General features: G+C 37.1%; 1 protein-coding gene, 1 long non-coding RNA gene and 1 other non-coding gene across 14 annotated transcripts; 1 reads left to right on the plus strand and 2 right to left on the minus strand.

Moving 5' to 3' along the window:
- The first annotated feature begins 1,326 nt into the window (after positions 1–1,326).
- On the plus strand, positions 1,327–11,570 carry LOC113462349. 12 transcript variants are annotated; one of them, XR_005509906.1, is made up of 6 exons: positions 1,327–1,574; positions 2,351–2,597; positions 4,071–4,415; positions 4,544–4,856; positions 5,029–5,168; positions 11,429–11,570. It is a non-coding gene; the product is annotated as an uncharacterized LOC113462349 (long non-coding RNA). The 12 variants fall into 12 exon arrangements; XR_005509908.1 differs by having other exon boundaries at positions 5,029–5,148; XR_005509909.1 differs by lacking the exon at positions 11,429–11,570 and having other exon boundaries at positions 3,562–4,142; positions 4,242–4,415; positions 5,029–5,226.
- Positions 8,415–8,487, minus strand: TRNAE-CUC. The gene has a single exon. It is a non-coding gene; the product is annotated as a tRNA-Glu (tRNA).
- Positions 8,818–14,224, minus strand: LOC103701188 (30S ribosomal protein S17-like). The gene is made up of 2 exons (XM_008783161.4): positions 13,450–14,224; positions 8,818–9,257 (listed from the first exon to the last, which is right to left on the minus strand). The coding sequence occupies exons 1-2, from the start codon at positions 13,711–13,713 to the stop codon at positions 9,120–9,122; spliced, it is 402 nt and encodes a 133-aa protein (XP_008781383.2). The 5' UTR covers positions 13,714–14,224; the 3' UTR covers positions 8,818–9,119.
- Between the last annotated feature and the right edge of the window lie 114 nt (positions 14,225–14,338).

Genomic DNA, 14,338 nt, shown 5'->3' on the forward strand with positions numbered 1-14,338 from the left:
AGCCCCTCGCCAAGTTAGTGCGAAGGACAGTTTTGAGATTTTACAAATATTTAGTTATTAGGTAACCTTTACGTGATAATGTTTAATAAAAAAGAGAGACGGCTGGGCCATATTACAACAAATTTAAAATTTGGTGGCTAATTGATACTTTTGGGTTCTAATTATAAATAACATAAACTTAGAAGGATATCTCTATAATTTTATCAAAATCTATTTCTTAAAGTAGTTTTTATTTTCTAAATATATTTTTTTAAAAAAAGAAAGATACCCAAAATAGTTTTTTCTAAGAAAATTGTGGAAAATATATTTTTAAATATAAATATTATTTATTACTACTCAAGTTTCAACTTGAGATCTCACATTTTGAGAGGAAGGTGCCAACAAGCTTAGATACGAATGGTTAGTGTAAACTTATATGACTTATACCATAAACAATACAAGATAAACATGACATAAAAAGATTTACTCCTATAATGCTATGCATAGTATTAGACAATCTTTGAAGCTTAGTCGCAACTTAACAATCTAACCCTTTACTTGCGCCTCCTTGATAGTTGATAATTTTGATATATGCCTTCATTTGAGAACACGTGCCAGTGGTTGAAATCTAGTTCATTCGCTATCCACTACTTCTAAACAAGCAGCTAGTATGTAAAATAATATATTTTTAGTGAATTGAATATTATTGCAGATTTACATGTGCCATAGATATTTTGGGCAAGGTGGTGGTAAGTCAAGCCAAATTAGGACAATAACATGTCTCTCCCCCAAATCTAACCTGAATCGGCATGGAATCGAGACCCACTTGCCGAGCCAATCCCCATAATTCAATTTGACCAATACGACATGTAACACAATCAAATTTACAAAATTCAATTCTTTAATAATTCCATCTACCATGTTTAATCTAATCTTTATATCTTTTGATAAGTTATTTTGAATATAAATAAAACAAGTAGCATTGAAAAAATGTTAATCCTTGCTCAAGCTCATGACTCAACCCAATTTAACTCATTTCAATCAATTAGAATTCCACTCTTATGAGCGAAATTGTGTCGAAGATCTGGCTCATACCTGGCCTATTTAAGCAGAGGATCAAAAAAAAATTTGATTCATACCATAACCAAAATGATCGAATTATGATGTCCGCAAATTCAATCTCATCGACTCATCCGTTTCGATCGTCTAATCCAACGATCGATGGTCCAATCCAACGGTCGACGAAAAGGGGTATTTGCAGTAAATAGTCCCACGTTTCGAGGACGTCTTGGTCCATTCGTCTTGGCGATGTGGATTTCATTTCGCGCGCAGTGGACGGCCAAGAGACCGTTCTACCTCCGTCCGCTGTACGGCGCCTCTCTTCCACTCTGTTTCCCTCCCTCGCTCCCCTTCCTAGCTTCAAAGTTCCAAGTTCCCCCCCTAAACTCCTCCAAGAGCCCCCAAACCCTTTCGTTTTTTATCTGATTACGACGATATTATCCGCTGGGTGAAGATCTTCTCCTCGATTTTGTGTTTATCTCAAAGGATTTTTCCTCCAGATTGTTCGCTGGCTGAAGAATCCCCATCTCCGGCAGGTGCGTATTGGGCTTTCTATTCACCTTCTTAGGATTAGATACCTTGTCAATGCCCTTTTGTTAATCTTTGGGAACTGTTTTTGGGAGTATACGTTCTTTTTACTCTTTTCTTTGTCACTGAGTAGTTTCATGGTATTTTATTGGTTTTAGGGTTTTGAGGAAATCTTGTTTTGATCCTAGTTTTTCTTTCCTTTTTTATCTTCTTTTTCTTTTTCAAATAACAAATTATCATATTTTCTTGGTTTTATGGGTTTGAGGACTTCTTTCTTTGATTCTCGTTGTTGTCTTCTACTCGATTTGTTATCTATTTGAGGTGTAATGGGACGTGAGATGCTTTCCTTTCGTTGAAAACTTTATATTTTTTTTTAACATAAGGTTAGGTGCAAAGTGTATTCTTCCTTTCGTTGGTTATTCTTAAAAGAAGATAATGAAATCTTCTCAGTATAATTTGGTTATTCTTAAAAGAAGATAGGGAAATCTCCTCAGGGACTCTTATGGGAAAGATATAATGCAAGTAGAATTGCAGATGTAGTGTTGATATCACTGCTTCTGCTGTAGTCCAAAAGAGGGGGTTGGAATCACTAGTGATCTCATAACATGCAAGTTGGGTGGTATCCAGCGGAAAGAATAATGATAAACATTTTTAAGCTGTGAATTTAGTTATGGCATTGTGCTTTCCCTCAAAAATTAGTGGATAGGCAATGGTTGTAAGACAGTAGTTTCTGCTGAGTAACAATGCCAAGATTCTTGATTGACTTTAGGGTTTGTGGCTACAGCTTTTGATGAATCTGCCAGGAGGTATTAGTGGCCGGGTCTAAGGAGAGCGACATTCATGTTCAGTAAAACACAATCTTAAAACCTGAAAGTTATGTGGAAATCAAGCCTCTTCACATCAAGACATACTCGTGGAGACATCCGCAGCATTACCTACTGGTGGGGTTGGTGATGCCACATGGTAGGTGTTGCTGCATGGCTGCTAAATGATGCTATAGCATAAGAGCACCAGGTGGAGTTGGCACTCGGGTAATATGCTGAATGAACTCCAACTCGTTAGATTATGAACTTATAATTGATTGATTTTGCTTTTGCTGTTTGCAGTCGCACCTTTTAGGTGCAAATAACTTTTATGCTTCATTCTACCAAAAAACAATCTTGAAAGGATAGAGTTAGAATTGATTGACTTAATAGTTTATTGTTTAGTACAACGATAGTGGATTAAGTGATGGATTAGAGGATCAGCTGTTCTGCTAAAAGCCATCTTCAAAAGGCATCAAAAGGTGCATGGCAAGTGCTGAGAAACACAGTAACATACGCATGCACACATGTAGAATATCCCTTTATTATAATATTTCTTGCTTCTTTTTAGTAACTAGTAGACTTCTTCTGAACTTTGCAATAAGAATTTGACTCCTCCAACCAAATTTACACCACAAGCCAATTCGAACATGTACATTAATAGTATTTTGTATATGAATCTTGTCAAATCAAACGTTTAGTCATTCGTATACAAAGAAAATAGACAAAATAAGAGTACATAGGAAACACAATCCAAACTAAGTTAAGGAATTCAAGTTTTAAGGTAAGGACTGCGTATAATTTCTTTAAGATTCAAAGAACAAAGGCATAAACTCATAAAATCGATAAATACACAGAAAATATGAATAAAAGAAACACTTTGTGCTCATCTCAGAATCAAAATGGATATGCATATTTGTTTGGACTAGGGAGATTTGCAAGTGAATAATGGTTCCATCTCACATACTGATTTTTCCATTCCCAAGTGCTAGCTCAACAATTCCAATTCTTTCATTAACATGAATTCACCTGTACTCTTTGTATTATTGAAGCATGTGATGCCTTGATGGAGGGTGCAACCATAGTTTATCGTGAGTCATCTGACAGTGTATTGACTTGTAACATCTGTAATCCTGTACTATGATACTGACTGATATATGATTGGTTCCCCTGATATTGTAACTTTGTGCAGAAATGTATCATTCAACATTGTGCAAGCTCAATTCCTTGGATAAAATGATGAAATGCTGTTTGAGACAGTTTGTCCCTCTAAGGCATAGGTCAGAGAACTAGTAAATGTGGGGTCTTGGTTGCAAGCTGAAAGGTGAGAAAATGGGGACATCCTTTTGAAAACAGAAAATGGAGGAGATATTACGAAAGTCTCCAGGCACTTGACCTTGGATCCTTCTAAATGGTGAAGTAGGATTCATAAAGCCTGCCTATTATTGATGGGTTAAAGATTGTTCTCCGCACATATGTTGCTCTGTAATTAATTCATTTTGTGTCAACAAATTAATGTACTCTTGTTTCCATTTAAAAATTAATGAAGTTTATCTATCATGTTTATAAGATCTAACTTTTAAAATTTACTTGCTCAGAATGATTTGAATTATGTTGGCAGTTCAGAACCCAATAGATCTCATAAGTTTTTCCTTCCATGCAGTTTCTGTAATCCTTTTTTTGACACAACTTCTCTTTCAGGAACTGGAGGTAAACCACCCTTACCAAGCTTTGTCTTTGGTTGGCTTGATGATGGGAATACATTTCAAGCAGGTGATGTAGCAACTATTAAGATCAAGCTTTTGGATGATGCTTTCAATGATAAAAATTTTAATTTTAGCAGATATCCAGTGAACTTTTCCTTATCGGCAGGTGAGAAGAAGGGAAATAGTTCATATGGGTCTGGTGTATTTCCATATCCTGAGGGGGATCCTTTTTTTTGGATTATTTCTTTTATTACCATTTAGGTAGGGGAGTTTACAGTAGTTATAACTGAAGATCATGTTGGCATCAGCGATTTAACTCGTCATTTCTATGTTACAGCTGGTATGCTCTAAACTTTTACCTCAGCTTTATTATTATTATTATTATACTTCTCCCTGAAGTTACAGCATTGCTGTAAAAGTTCCTAGGCAACTACGTTTTAATCATTTTATATCTCCGCATGTTCATAGAGAAGTTGGCAGGGGAAGTAAATGGAAGGGGGATGTGGTTGAAGGAATGGGGGATAGATGATGGCAAGGAGATGCAATGAAGTAATCTTTCAATACATAACCGTACAATTTGATTGATTAACATGTGTACTTATAATCTGATGGTTTGTATCCTCTTTTGTCATTTAAATAATAAACTAGTGTAAATTAGTCATGTTTGGTGATGTATTTATCAGGTCATTACATGGGGAGTCAGTAAAATTGCGCATTAAGTTATGTACAGCAGATGGATATGGCTTGTTGGCTATTTCTATAGTTATGTGCCCTCTAATAGGTAAACATTTAGCTCTAGACAATTGTTACTAAACTAGTAAAGCCATATGTAGAGTTTGTTTTCCCACTGTAATTTTCTGTACCCACAAGTTATCTTTAAAAAGATTTGACTATCTCTTGTATTTAACTGACCTGCTTTTGTTAAATTGCTCTTTCTGGATTTCTAACTGCAGCAAATTTACTTGAAGGGGAGTATTTTTCTGAGGTCCACAATGATATCATTTCTGTTTGGGAGGATAAACCAACTGCTTTTATTGTCCTACTGACTGGTTATGTTGCAGGAGGCATAACTGGTATTATTGAACCATCAACAGTGAGACTTTTAATCATTAACAATTTATTCAATGCTATCAATTAATATGTTGTTGCTAGTTTTTATGAATATTATCCTGTGCTTCATCCATCTATTTGCCATTATTATTGTGTCAGCTCCTTGACATAAACCGTGAAGCGCTTTCGTGTGTAATACTTGCTCATAGTTGCGTATCTGTTCTTCCATGAGTTATAATACCTGATTAGGCTCACCTAATAATTTATGTATCATTTAAGGATGAACATGTGTTCTTCTAATGTTCATATCTAATTTTGAGCAAAACTTAAAATCAAGGTCCGTCGTACCGGTACCGGTCGGCGTACCGGTGGCGGTCCGGACCGGTACGAACCGGTCCGGTACCAGTCCGAACCGGGCCCGTACCGGTTCTCCAACAATAAACTACCGGTACCGGATTTCAAGCTGATCCGGTACGGATTCCAGGCCGGACCGGTACGTACCGGACCGTACCGGACCGGTACGGCAGACCATGCTTAAAATGCTGATGAACGAAATCTAAGTTAGTCCAATCAGATGGTGCTTTATTCTCTGTAGATCTATAAAATTAAAGTGGGTTAGGTTCAGAAAGGCTAGAAGTATAATTATGGGCGGAACGTATTAACACTTGAATCATACTTGCCCAACATACAGTGAGTGTCCATGCTATTTTCTTTTTTTCCTCCACATATGTAACTCTAAAAGCATATATTGCCCATTGGGTTGGGTGGTCTTTGTGCCACCCACATCCAGCCTGGATAGCAATACATACTGCCTGCTACATGCCTCATACATATCTACAGTAACAACAGAAATTCTAGTGTCACTGGGGAACATAGAAAAAACACACGAATCATAATAGTGATAGTCAAAGCATTTAAAACATATCCGAAGCTGTATCAACTCATCATGTTTATCATGACCGTTGTGCTGGCATATAGTTTATCTAAATCATCAAGACATCTGGAGCATGTAAGAAAATAATCCATTCGAACATTTAATGTTATCCATCGGTGATACAGATTCACAGGGGACTTCCTTAAAAATCTTTGAAAGGTTGATAAGAGTATTATTGTGACGCTGCTTTGAACTTCTGTAACAATAAAAGTATTTCATCGTTTGATATAGTTCATTGTTTTGTGTGCACGGTTATGCCAGATATTAATTACATCTTTTCTGGTGCAAGAGTTAGTAAACCAAGTTTGAAAAAATATTTATTTTGTTTTTTATTAGTTGCTGGTTGGTGTTTTGTCTTGGGTGTATTATATGGGATTATATGGCCCTTGGTTTTGCTAATATAAAAGGACTAGTAGTTATGATGTTAGTTTTTTTTTTCAATGAAAAAAGGACTGTTTTGCGTTGTCATCTTGTTCCCAAAACATCTCTACTATGTCTACGCGTTTTGTTTCTTAATATTTGTTTGGTCAAATAATTAAATCAATTTTGATCTCCAACATTTGATATCAGAGCTAAGCGATTTTCAAGTATGGCTGCAAATATGTCTCATGTATCATGTATGGTTTTTAAATTTGATGGGAAAAATCATTTTGAACATTGCAAATCCAATTGAATTTGAAGAACAAAAAAGAAGAGTTCTTGAACAAAGCTGAATCAAACCAAAGAGGTCTATATTTTAAAGGCGGAGGAGAAAAGAAATTATAGATTGGGTCAAGGACAAGGAAGAGATAATGATTCTGATAAAAAATATGATAAATGTCGTATCCAATGCTATAAGTGTAAGAAGTATGACTACCATCAGCGAGAGTGTAAGTATCATATTCAATGCCATAATTGTAAAAGGTACAGCTACATTCAGCATGAATGTCGCCTTAGAAACTTGGAGAGTAGAGAGTTGCATGCTAAAATTGCTGTAAACGGTGGTGATAACTCGGAGACTTTATTACTAGCAGGTCATGTAACAGAGAAAAATGAGAAAAATAAGTGGTTTTTGGATACAGGCTGCAATAATCATGTGGGACAAAAAGGAGATGTTTGCTGAATAAGTTGTTTCGCATAGAGGTGAAGTTTGGAAATAATACAAAGGTACCAAGTTTTGGAGAGAGGCAAGATTACAATCAAATTGAAGAATGAGTACCTTAACTATATTTCAGATGAATTTTTTGTTCTAAATCTTCATCAGAATCTTTTGAGTGTACGACAGCTTGCAGAAAAGAGCTACAACATGGAACTGTGGAGATTTACCTTTTCTTAATTCTATAATTGGTGATGATAATTGGCTGTGGCACATGCGTTTGGACGCTTTCTAAATTTTGGTTGTTGAAATTTCTTGCTAGTAAGAAGTTGATTTCAGGACTGTTGTATATTGACTGTCCTAATAGTGTTTGTGAGATTTGTGTTTCGGAGAAGAAGCATAGAAATATCTTCCCTAAAGGAAAGTTTTGAAAAGCAAAGAGACCACTTGAAATCATTCATTCAAATTTATGCTCTGTGGAGGTTCCTTCAATTGGTGGTAGCAGATATTTTATTTTGTTTATTGATGATTTTGCTAGGAAGGCATGAGTTTATTTTTTGAAACAAAACTCTGAAGCTTGTGATGCATTTAAAAATAATTTGTCTTATGTTGAAAAGCAAAGGAGACATCTTACTAAAATTTTGAGGACTAATAGGAGCGCTGAATATACTGTTTGTAATGATTTTCTGAAGTTATATGGTATTGAGCATCAGTTAATTGATAGGTACACTCAACAAAATGGAGTGGTGGAAAGAAAAAATAGAATTGTTATGCATATGGTTAGATGTATGTTACATTGTAAAAATTTGCCAAAAGTTTTATGGGCGGAAGCTATTGCTTATGCTATTTATATTTTAAATAGGTTTCCTATTAGATGCATATGGAGGATATCGAGTTTGGGTTGTATCTTTGGCATGAAAGAGTGATTCATCTTTTTTTGACGATGTGTATCCTTGGATCGCATAATAGCTGCTACGAATGCTTTGATATCTATATAAGATATTATCCAATAGTTATTGTTGTGAAAGAAGATCAATCATTATTTCATGCGAAGGATACGTCTACTGATTCAATGCTGCATACACTGATTTGACTAGTTTTCCTTTTTGTAAGCCTTTAGCTCGTCATCCTCTTAATTTATCAATAATGGACTTCAGCTTATCACGCTTTATGTTTTTTTTGATGATTTATTCCGCTTTATGTTGAGAGGCACAAAGACTCAGATTTGCTGAGATTTAGGTAATGAAAATGAAATAAAATAAATTTACACAAAAAAATCTTTCCGTTGCCGGGACTCGAACCCGGGTCTCTCGGGTGAGAGCCGAGTATCCTAACCAACTAGACTACAACGGAAGTGCTGTAAGGTATCCATATCAAACTCCTAACTAGTCGATACATGCGAGTCGTGCTCAGCCACCCCACCCCTCCCCCTTTTCCCTAAAAATGCTCTTTTAACACCATACTAACCCAAGTCCAAATACCAGGATGCATCGCCCAAAACTTGAAACTAGAATGTTTGATTGCTAAGAACAGGATTTTGATCACCTAGGCAAGCCTGGAGTTCGCAATTCTTGTATACAGATTTCAGCTGTGCTATGTAATAACATAACATCATACACTGATCTAGGGACTACAATAAGATACAAGAGTTGATATTCAAACTGTTATCAAATTCACAGTTTTCAGTCCCCGTAATGGAAGAAAAATATCCATTTAATAACAATGAGATGATTGTATCAAAAAGGTATTTCTACTATGCATTCATCAACATATTTGAAATTTAAAAAATTATTAAAAAAAAGAAAAAGGAAGCTAGAGAACAATTGGAAACAAAAAAATGAAGAATTCTACTCCATGGCACATTTATCTGTAATAGATTACAAAAATAACAACGTTCCAGCCATTATATGGGGACAAACATTTAGTCAAATTAAAAGTAATTGAAATTCTCTTCCATATGTGAGATGTTAGGAGGATGGAGTAGTCTAAGGTGACCCCATAGCAGGTCTACTAGGTGCCGGAGCTGTTGGTGATGGTGGAACATAGACTTTTGCTCTTCGAAGTATCTCGGCGACAACCCAGTGCTTCCATTTGCTCAGTGGCCTTGAAGGATCCAACTTAACCTGTCGGTAACAATTTTATTAGATAGGAAAAAAAATAAAAGTTTCAGATAAAAGAGGCAAAAAATTAGTTGTCTCCTAGGACCAGATTTTTACAAACAGATGAGAGGCAGAAAATTAGTTGTCTCCTAAGACTAGATCTTTACAAACAGATGAGTGCTAATTCTTGCTTCTTTGTTTCTCACTTCAGTGACTTCATATACATTTAGCATACGGCCAAAAAAAAAAAAATCCTATAAAGTTATTCAGCATATAGAGTAAAGTAAATGGACAATGATAAAACTAATATATAAATCATCTAGTAATCCCAAATCTAGGCTCATCTTGTTAGCAAAGGTTCCAGTTTTCCAGAAAACCATTTAGTATAGTCACTCAAGGCCTGGTACTTCATCAGATAACAGTGTCTCCCTCCCCCTTGCTCCTCCATTTTAACTATCGTTATATGGAAAATAAACTTAAGGTTTTCCATGATGGGCCAAGAATAAATATTATAGAGCATCATCATAATCATCGACGTTAATCTAAATAATTGAGCTTCACTTAAAAGGAGAGGGAAGGGTTCAACTAAAGAAATGGCCAGTTGAGCAGATCTAGCCATGGTGATATTTGCAGATACCTTGGTGCACAATAAAAATTTCATTGTGGGTAGGACTTCTAGCAAAGAGAGGATACAACTGACCAGGGCCTTTAAGGTTGGCTTTTGCCTAAATCAATAATCCCAGCCTCCAAAAGCACAAGAACGGACTGGCACTATGCAGGTCTTGCTATAAAGAATAACAAAGTATCTCCTACCAACTAGGAAATTGCAAGTCCTTCCAATAGCAGAACATTGTCCTCATACCCATTCGTTCGCACAACTCCCTCATTGGCAAAACTAGAGTTTGCTGAACTGCAGTTTGGTCAATTATAGTTCTAAAACAAATGCTTGTTGTTCGATGTAAGTCTTTTAAGTCTGAAATTTAGTACTTATTTCAAAACTATGATACCAGTTGTGTCGGCTTGGATCAACTCTAGTTGGACAAAGTCACTTGAATTGATGTCATCTAATTCTGCTGGATCCTACCAGGTTGGGTCCAAATAGGTAGGAATGGGTCAAGTTGAGTTGCGCTTGGTTTGGATGGATCTAGTTAGATCAGGTCAGACCAATATGGGTTGATGTAGTAAGGTTGAATCTGGAGATGAGTCTGCCATCCATCCTCTCCCTTTCCATGACTTCAACTAATGCAACCGCCTGGCCAAAGTCAAAATGCTGAAGCACATGGGTTCAGGAACTCTAATGCACCAGATCTCCACTTACAACTCAATGCCAAGGTTGCTCATTCCTACATAAACTCGAGTTTGACGAACCACAAACTCTGAAACAAACAGTGCAGTACAATAAGCAGATCAAATAAGTAGCTAAGATGTTAAGCAGGGAAGTTGGCAGATTATGCGCTACCTGCAAGGGACAACAAAACTGTTGATTGGACGTCTTAGCAAGCTAAAAAAAATGGAAGTCACGAAGTGATATCAAATGAAGCCTTGGAAGCAGAGCTCATTTGGTACGAGATCTTTCTAAAAGCATCAGATGCAAAATTCTGAATGCATAAAGCACCTGGAGTAAAAAATTCTATAAATTTTCTTATCAATGTTTGAGGCATAGCATTGGATCATTTTCCTGCTAGATACAGCATGGTTGGCTACAATAAAGCAACAACTTGAAATAACAAGATTACAAATAGTCAATCACAAATCCTAACTGAGGGAACTATGAACCTGGATGAGCCTTTCAAAAAGAAAAGTGCATACAACTTCTTGTTGCAGCTGACAAAAGCTAGTATAGAATAACCAAAATTAACTTTTAACAGTTTTGGTTTAGGAACCGACTTCTGCCAATGAAAATGCAAGCAGTAACCCACTTTCATCACCAATTATATGAGAAGTAAGAAATATAGCACAACAGGACAACTGAGTTACATACTGACAAGAAGATAAGCTCACATCTACACAAGTATAACATGCTTAAAGACCTTGCTTCAGCCAAAAAGTTCCTTCTTCAACTTGTACATATATATTGATTGTTCTTTTCTACACATACTGTAGACTGATCAATGTAGGCTGCTGCTTATTCATTTCAAGGATGCAATATGAGAAGGGAGCTTCAAATCCATCTAATAAGTTACTAATGTATGCAGGAACTTTACTATCTCAAATCCAAGACCTGACAGTTATGGATGCTGTACCAAGGTTGCACTTTTACCTATACTTGGTAAGCTTCACTACAAGCCTAGCTTTGTTACATCTACATATGCAGTAGAACCAAATAAACAAAGATGACGAACCAAAAGCTTTTTTCCACTATGCTTCTTCTAGCATCCTCCACAACATGCTTTTTACGTCACCCATTCAACACCATAGCCTCGTAAGCAACAAGTTCATTCAAAAGATTATTGGTAATATGTTAAGAGCATGTTTCTTATCATCCTAACAATCTTCCTATCATCTACCCCAACAAAACTCATCAAAATCATCTATCAAGTACTCAGCTTCTACATTAGATCTCAGAAGTTTAGCAAAAATTGAAAAGCTTTTGAAGTGAAATTAAAGGGTTGACAATGGAAATCTCTGAAATGGACATATACTGTTGTAAGTCCTAAATTCAGTTGAACTAAAGAAGAAAGGTCAGACAAACTAATAAACACTACATAACTCGATAGGTTGGTTGAAAATCTTCATGAAAACAGGATAGTCAATCAGTGTTAATGGGAATTGGTTGCATAGAAACACTAGATTCCAATTCAAGCCAAATTCATCTACACCAAAGCAATGGTCTGCACCACATCAATGAATACTAGATTTCAATAATGTTCAACAGAATGGTTAAAACCATGGTTTGCCGTACCGGTCCGTACCGGCCGGTACGGGCCGGTACGTATCGGTCCGGCCTGGGACCGGTACCGGATCGGCGTGAAATCCGGTACCGGTAGTTTATTATTGAAGAACCGGTACGGGACCGGTTCGGACCGGTACGGGACCGGTACGCCACCGGTACGGATCGGTCCGAGCCGCCACCGATACGCCGACCGGTACCGGTACAGCGGACCCTGGTTAAAACTGTGATAGATGTAAAGAAAAAAAGGGATGCCCAAGAATATATTCTTTTCTGGCATATAGCATGTTTGCATGATCAAGAAAAAGCAAAAAGATATGAAATCAGCAACCTAAGTAGAAAATTTTTAGCATCATCTTGCATCACTCACGCCTATTGGTTAAGAAGACTATGTAATAAGTTGTTTTCTGAGCAGTCATAGAATACTTTGTTTTAGTAACAACTTGCAAAGAACTTAACATATCACATAAAATGTCATTGTAATTTAAAGATGAACATCAAATTGCATAAATTTTCGTTAAGTCATTAATATAAACGGACAAATTGTTAAAAGAGGATGCTGGAAAACTAACCCGATTACCTACCAGTTGTAGAAAATGTTATATATTATTAAAATATTTTCATTATTAATTTAATAGGATAGGATAAGAGGCTGAGCGATCATATAAAGCAGAGTGTACTATTAAACTTTAAGTTGTAAGCTGAGAAGAAGTTATTGAATTTCAGTCAGTGTGGTGGCCTGTTCTCTATGCAAATTATTGTGGTATGATGAGCCATAGTTGACATCAAAACCACTGAATTAAACTTGTCTCTAAAATCTCTCTACAATTCATGTCCTCTCTCATCAAATCTTCACGTCCCTCTTTTCCATTCTACCTCTCCTCCCATTTTCACCAATACAAAAAACCACAGGTTCTATCAAGTAGTCACGTATATTATCATTATAACAGCCGTGATCCCATCAGTTTTTAATTAAGACATTTGGTGTAACATAGATATTCCTTAACGCTCATCTACTCAAGAGAATTAACCCATGAATTTGGATTCTATTCAATTCAATAGACGCTTACAAGCTTCAAATTTTCTAATATTCGAATATCTGAAGCAACCCCTACACGTATAAATTCTTAAATCAATAGCAACACATCAAATTTATGGGATCACAAGACATGATACAAAAATGGCCCTTTTTTCACCTTCCAAGAACAACGTAGTAATTGAGATAAACAAATCGAATAAGGAACCGACAGCAACAAAAAATTTGGAGAACGGGATCGATCCGGAGGCGGATAAGAGAGAAAGAAAGAACGGGAGAGGGAGTATTACTCGGTCGCCGATGTTGCAGTCATTGTTCTCGTCGTGGGCCATGAACTTGCTGGTGCGCTTGACGTAGCGGTTGTAGAGCTTGTGGTGGAACAGCCGATCCACCGCCACCACCACCGATTTCTGCATCTTATTCGAAACCACGATACCCACCACCGGCTTCATTTTGTCTTCCTCTCCTCCTTCGCCTTCGATCGATTGAGCCCTAGAAAGAGAATCGAGAGGAAAGCACCGCTGCTCTCCCTCCCTCCCTCGTTCGATGCACATTGGCAGCGCCTAGTAGGGTTTAAAGGGTTTTGGGTCGAGTTTACGGTCCGGTTCAAGTATAAACCGGAGGGCCCAGGCCGGTCCGGATAGGCGAAGCCCATCACGTATCTCGACCAACCAACAACCCTCCTTGTCGCCCTCTGCGACCGCGGCCTCAGCCCCGACGCCCTCGCAACCGAGCTCTCCCGGCCCTCCGCCGCCTTCCGCTCCTCCCGCCCCTCCCAAAGTAAATCCTAGCCTCCTCCTCCCCCTTCTCCAACCCAGGTACTCCAGAGTAGGGAGCGAAGAAATAGTTGGATCTTGGAATTGATTTTGAGTATGTCTCAGGGACTTGTATATGAAGTAACACTTTCGCAGACCAAGATTTCTGATACGAATGGTACTCAACAGTGACTTAGATATGATTGTATCAAACCGGATGTGTTTCTTCTTTCAAGTCATTAGTTTTTTCACATTGTATTATATTCTTTTGCTTGTATTTCATGCCTTCTTTTTATATGTTATACTTTTACCATGGCAATCGCTCTTGAACTTCGATTATTGTCAAAGTCTGCATTTGGCTATATCAAAAATCTGAAATTTTTGTTTAAATCGGTGATTTTGTCTGTTTTATGATTGCACGGGC

This window comes from Phoenix dactylifera, unplaced genomic scaffold (genome assembly GCF_009389715.1).
Source record: "Phoenix dactylifera cultivar Barhee BC4 unplaced genomic scaffold, palm_55x_up_171113_PBpolish2nd_filt_p 001456F, whole genome shotgun sequence".
Taxonomy (NCBI): Eukaryota; Viridiplantae; Streptophyta; class Magnoliopsida; order Arecales; family Arecaceae; genus Phoenix; species Phoenix dactylifera.

Bases quoted from the DNA above. Each gene is read 5' to 3' on its own strand.
- LOC103701188 (XM_008783161.4), bottom strand. From the start codon at position 13,713: ATGTGCATCGAACGAGGGAGGGAGGGAGAGCAGCGGTGCTTTCCTCTC. The intron at 9,258-13,449 runs GTAATACTCCCT...TGTTACCGACAG, and splicing joins ACTGCAACATCGGCGACCGA to GTTAAGTTGGATCCTTCAAG.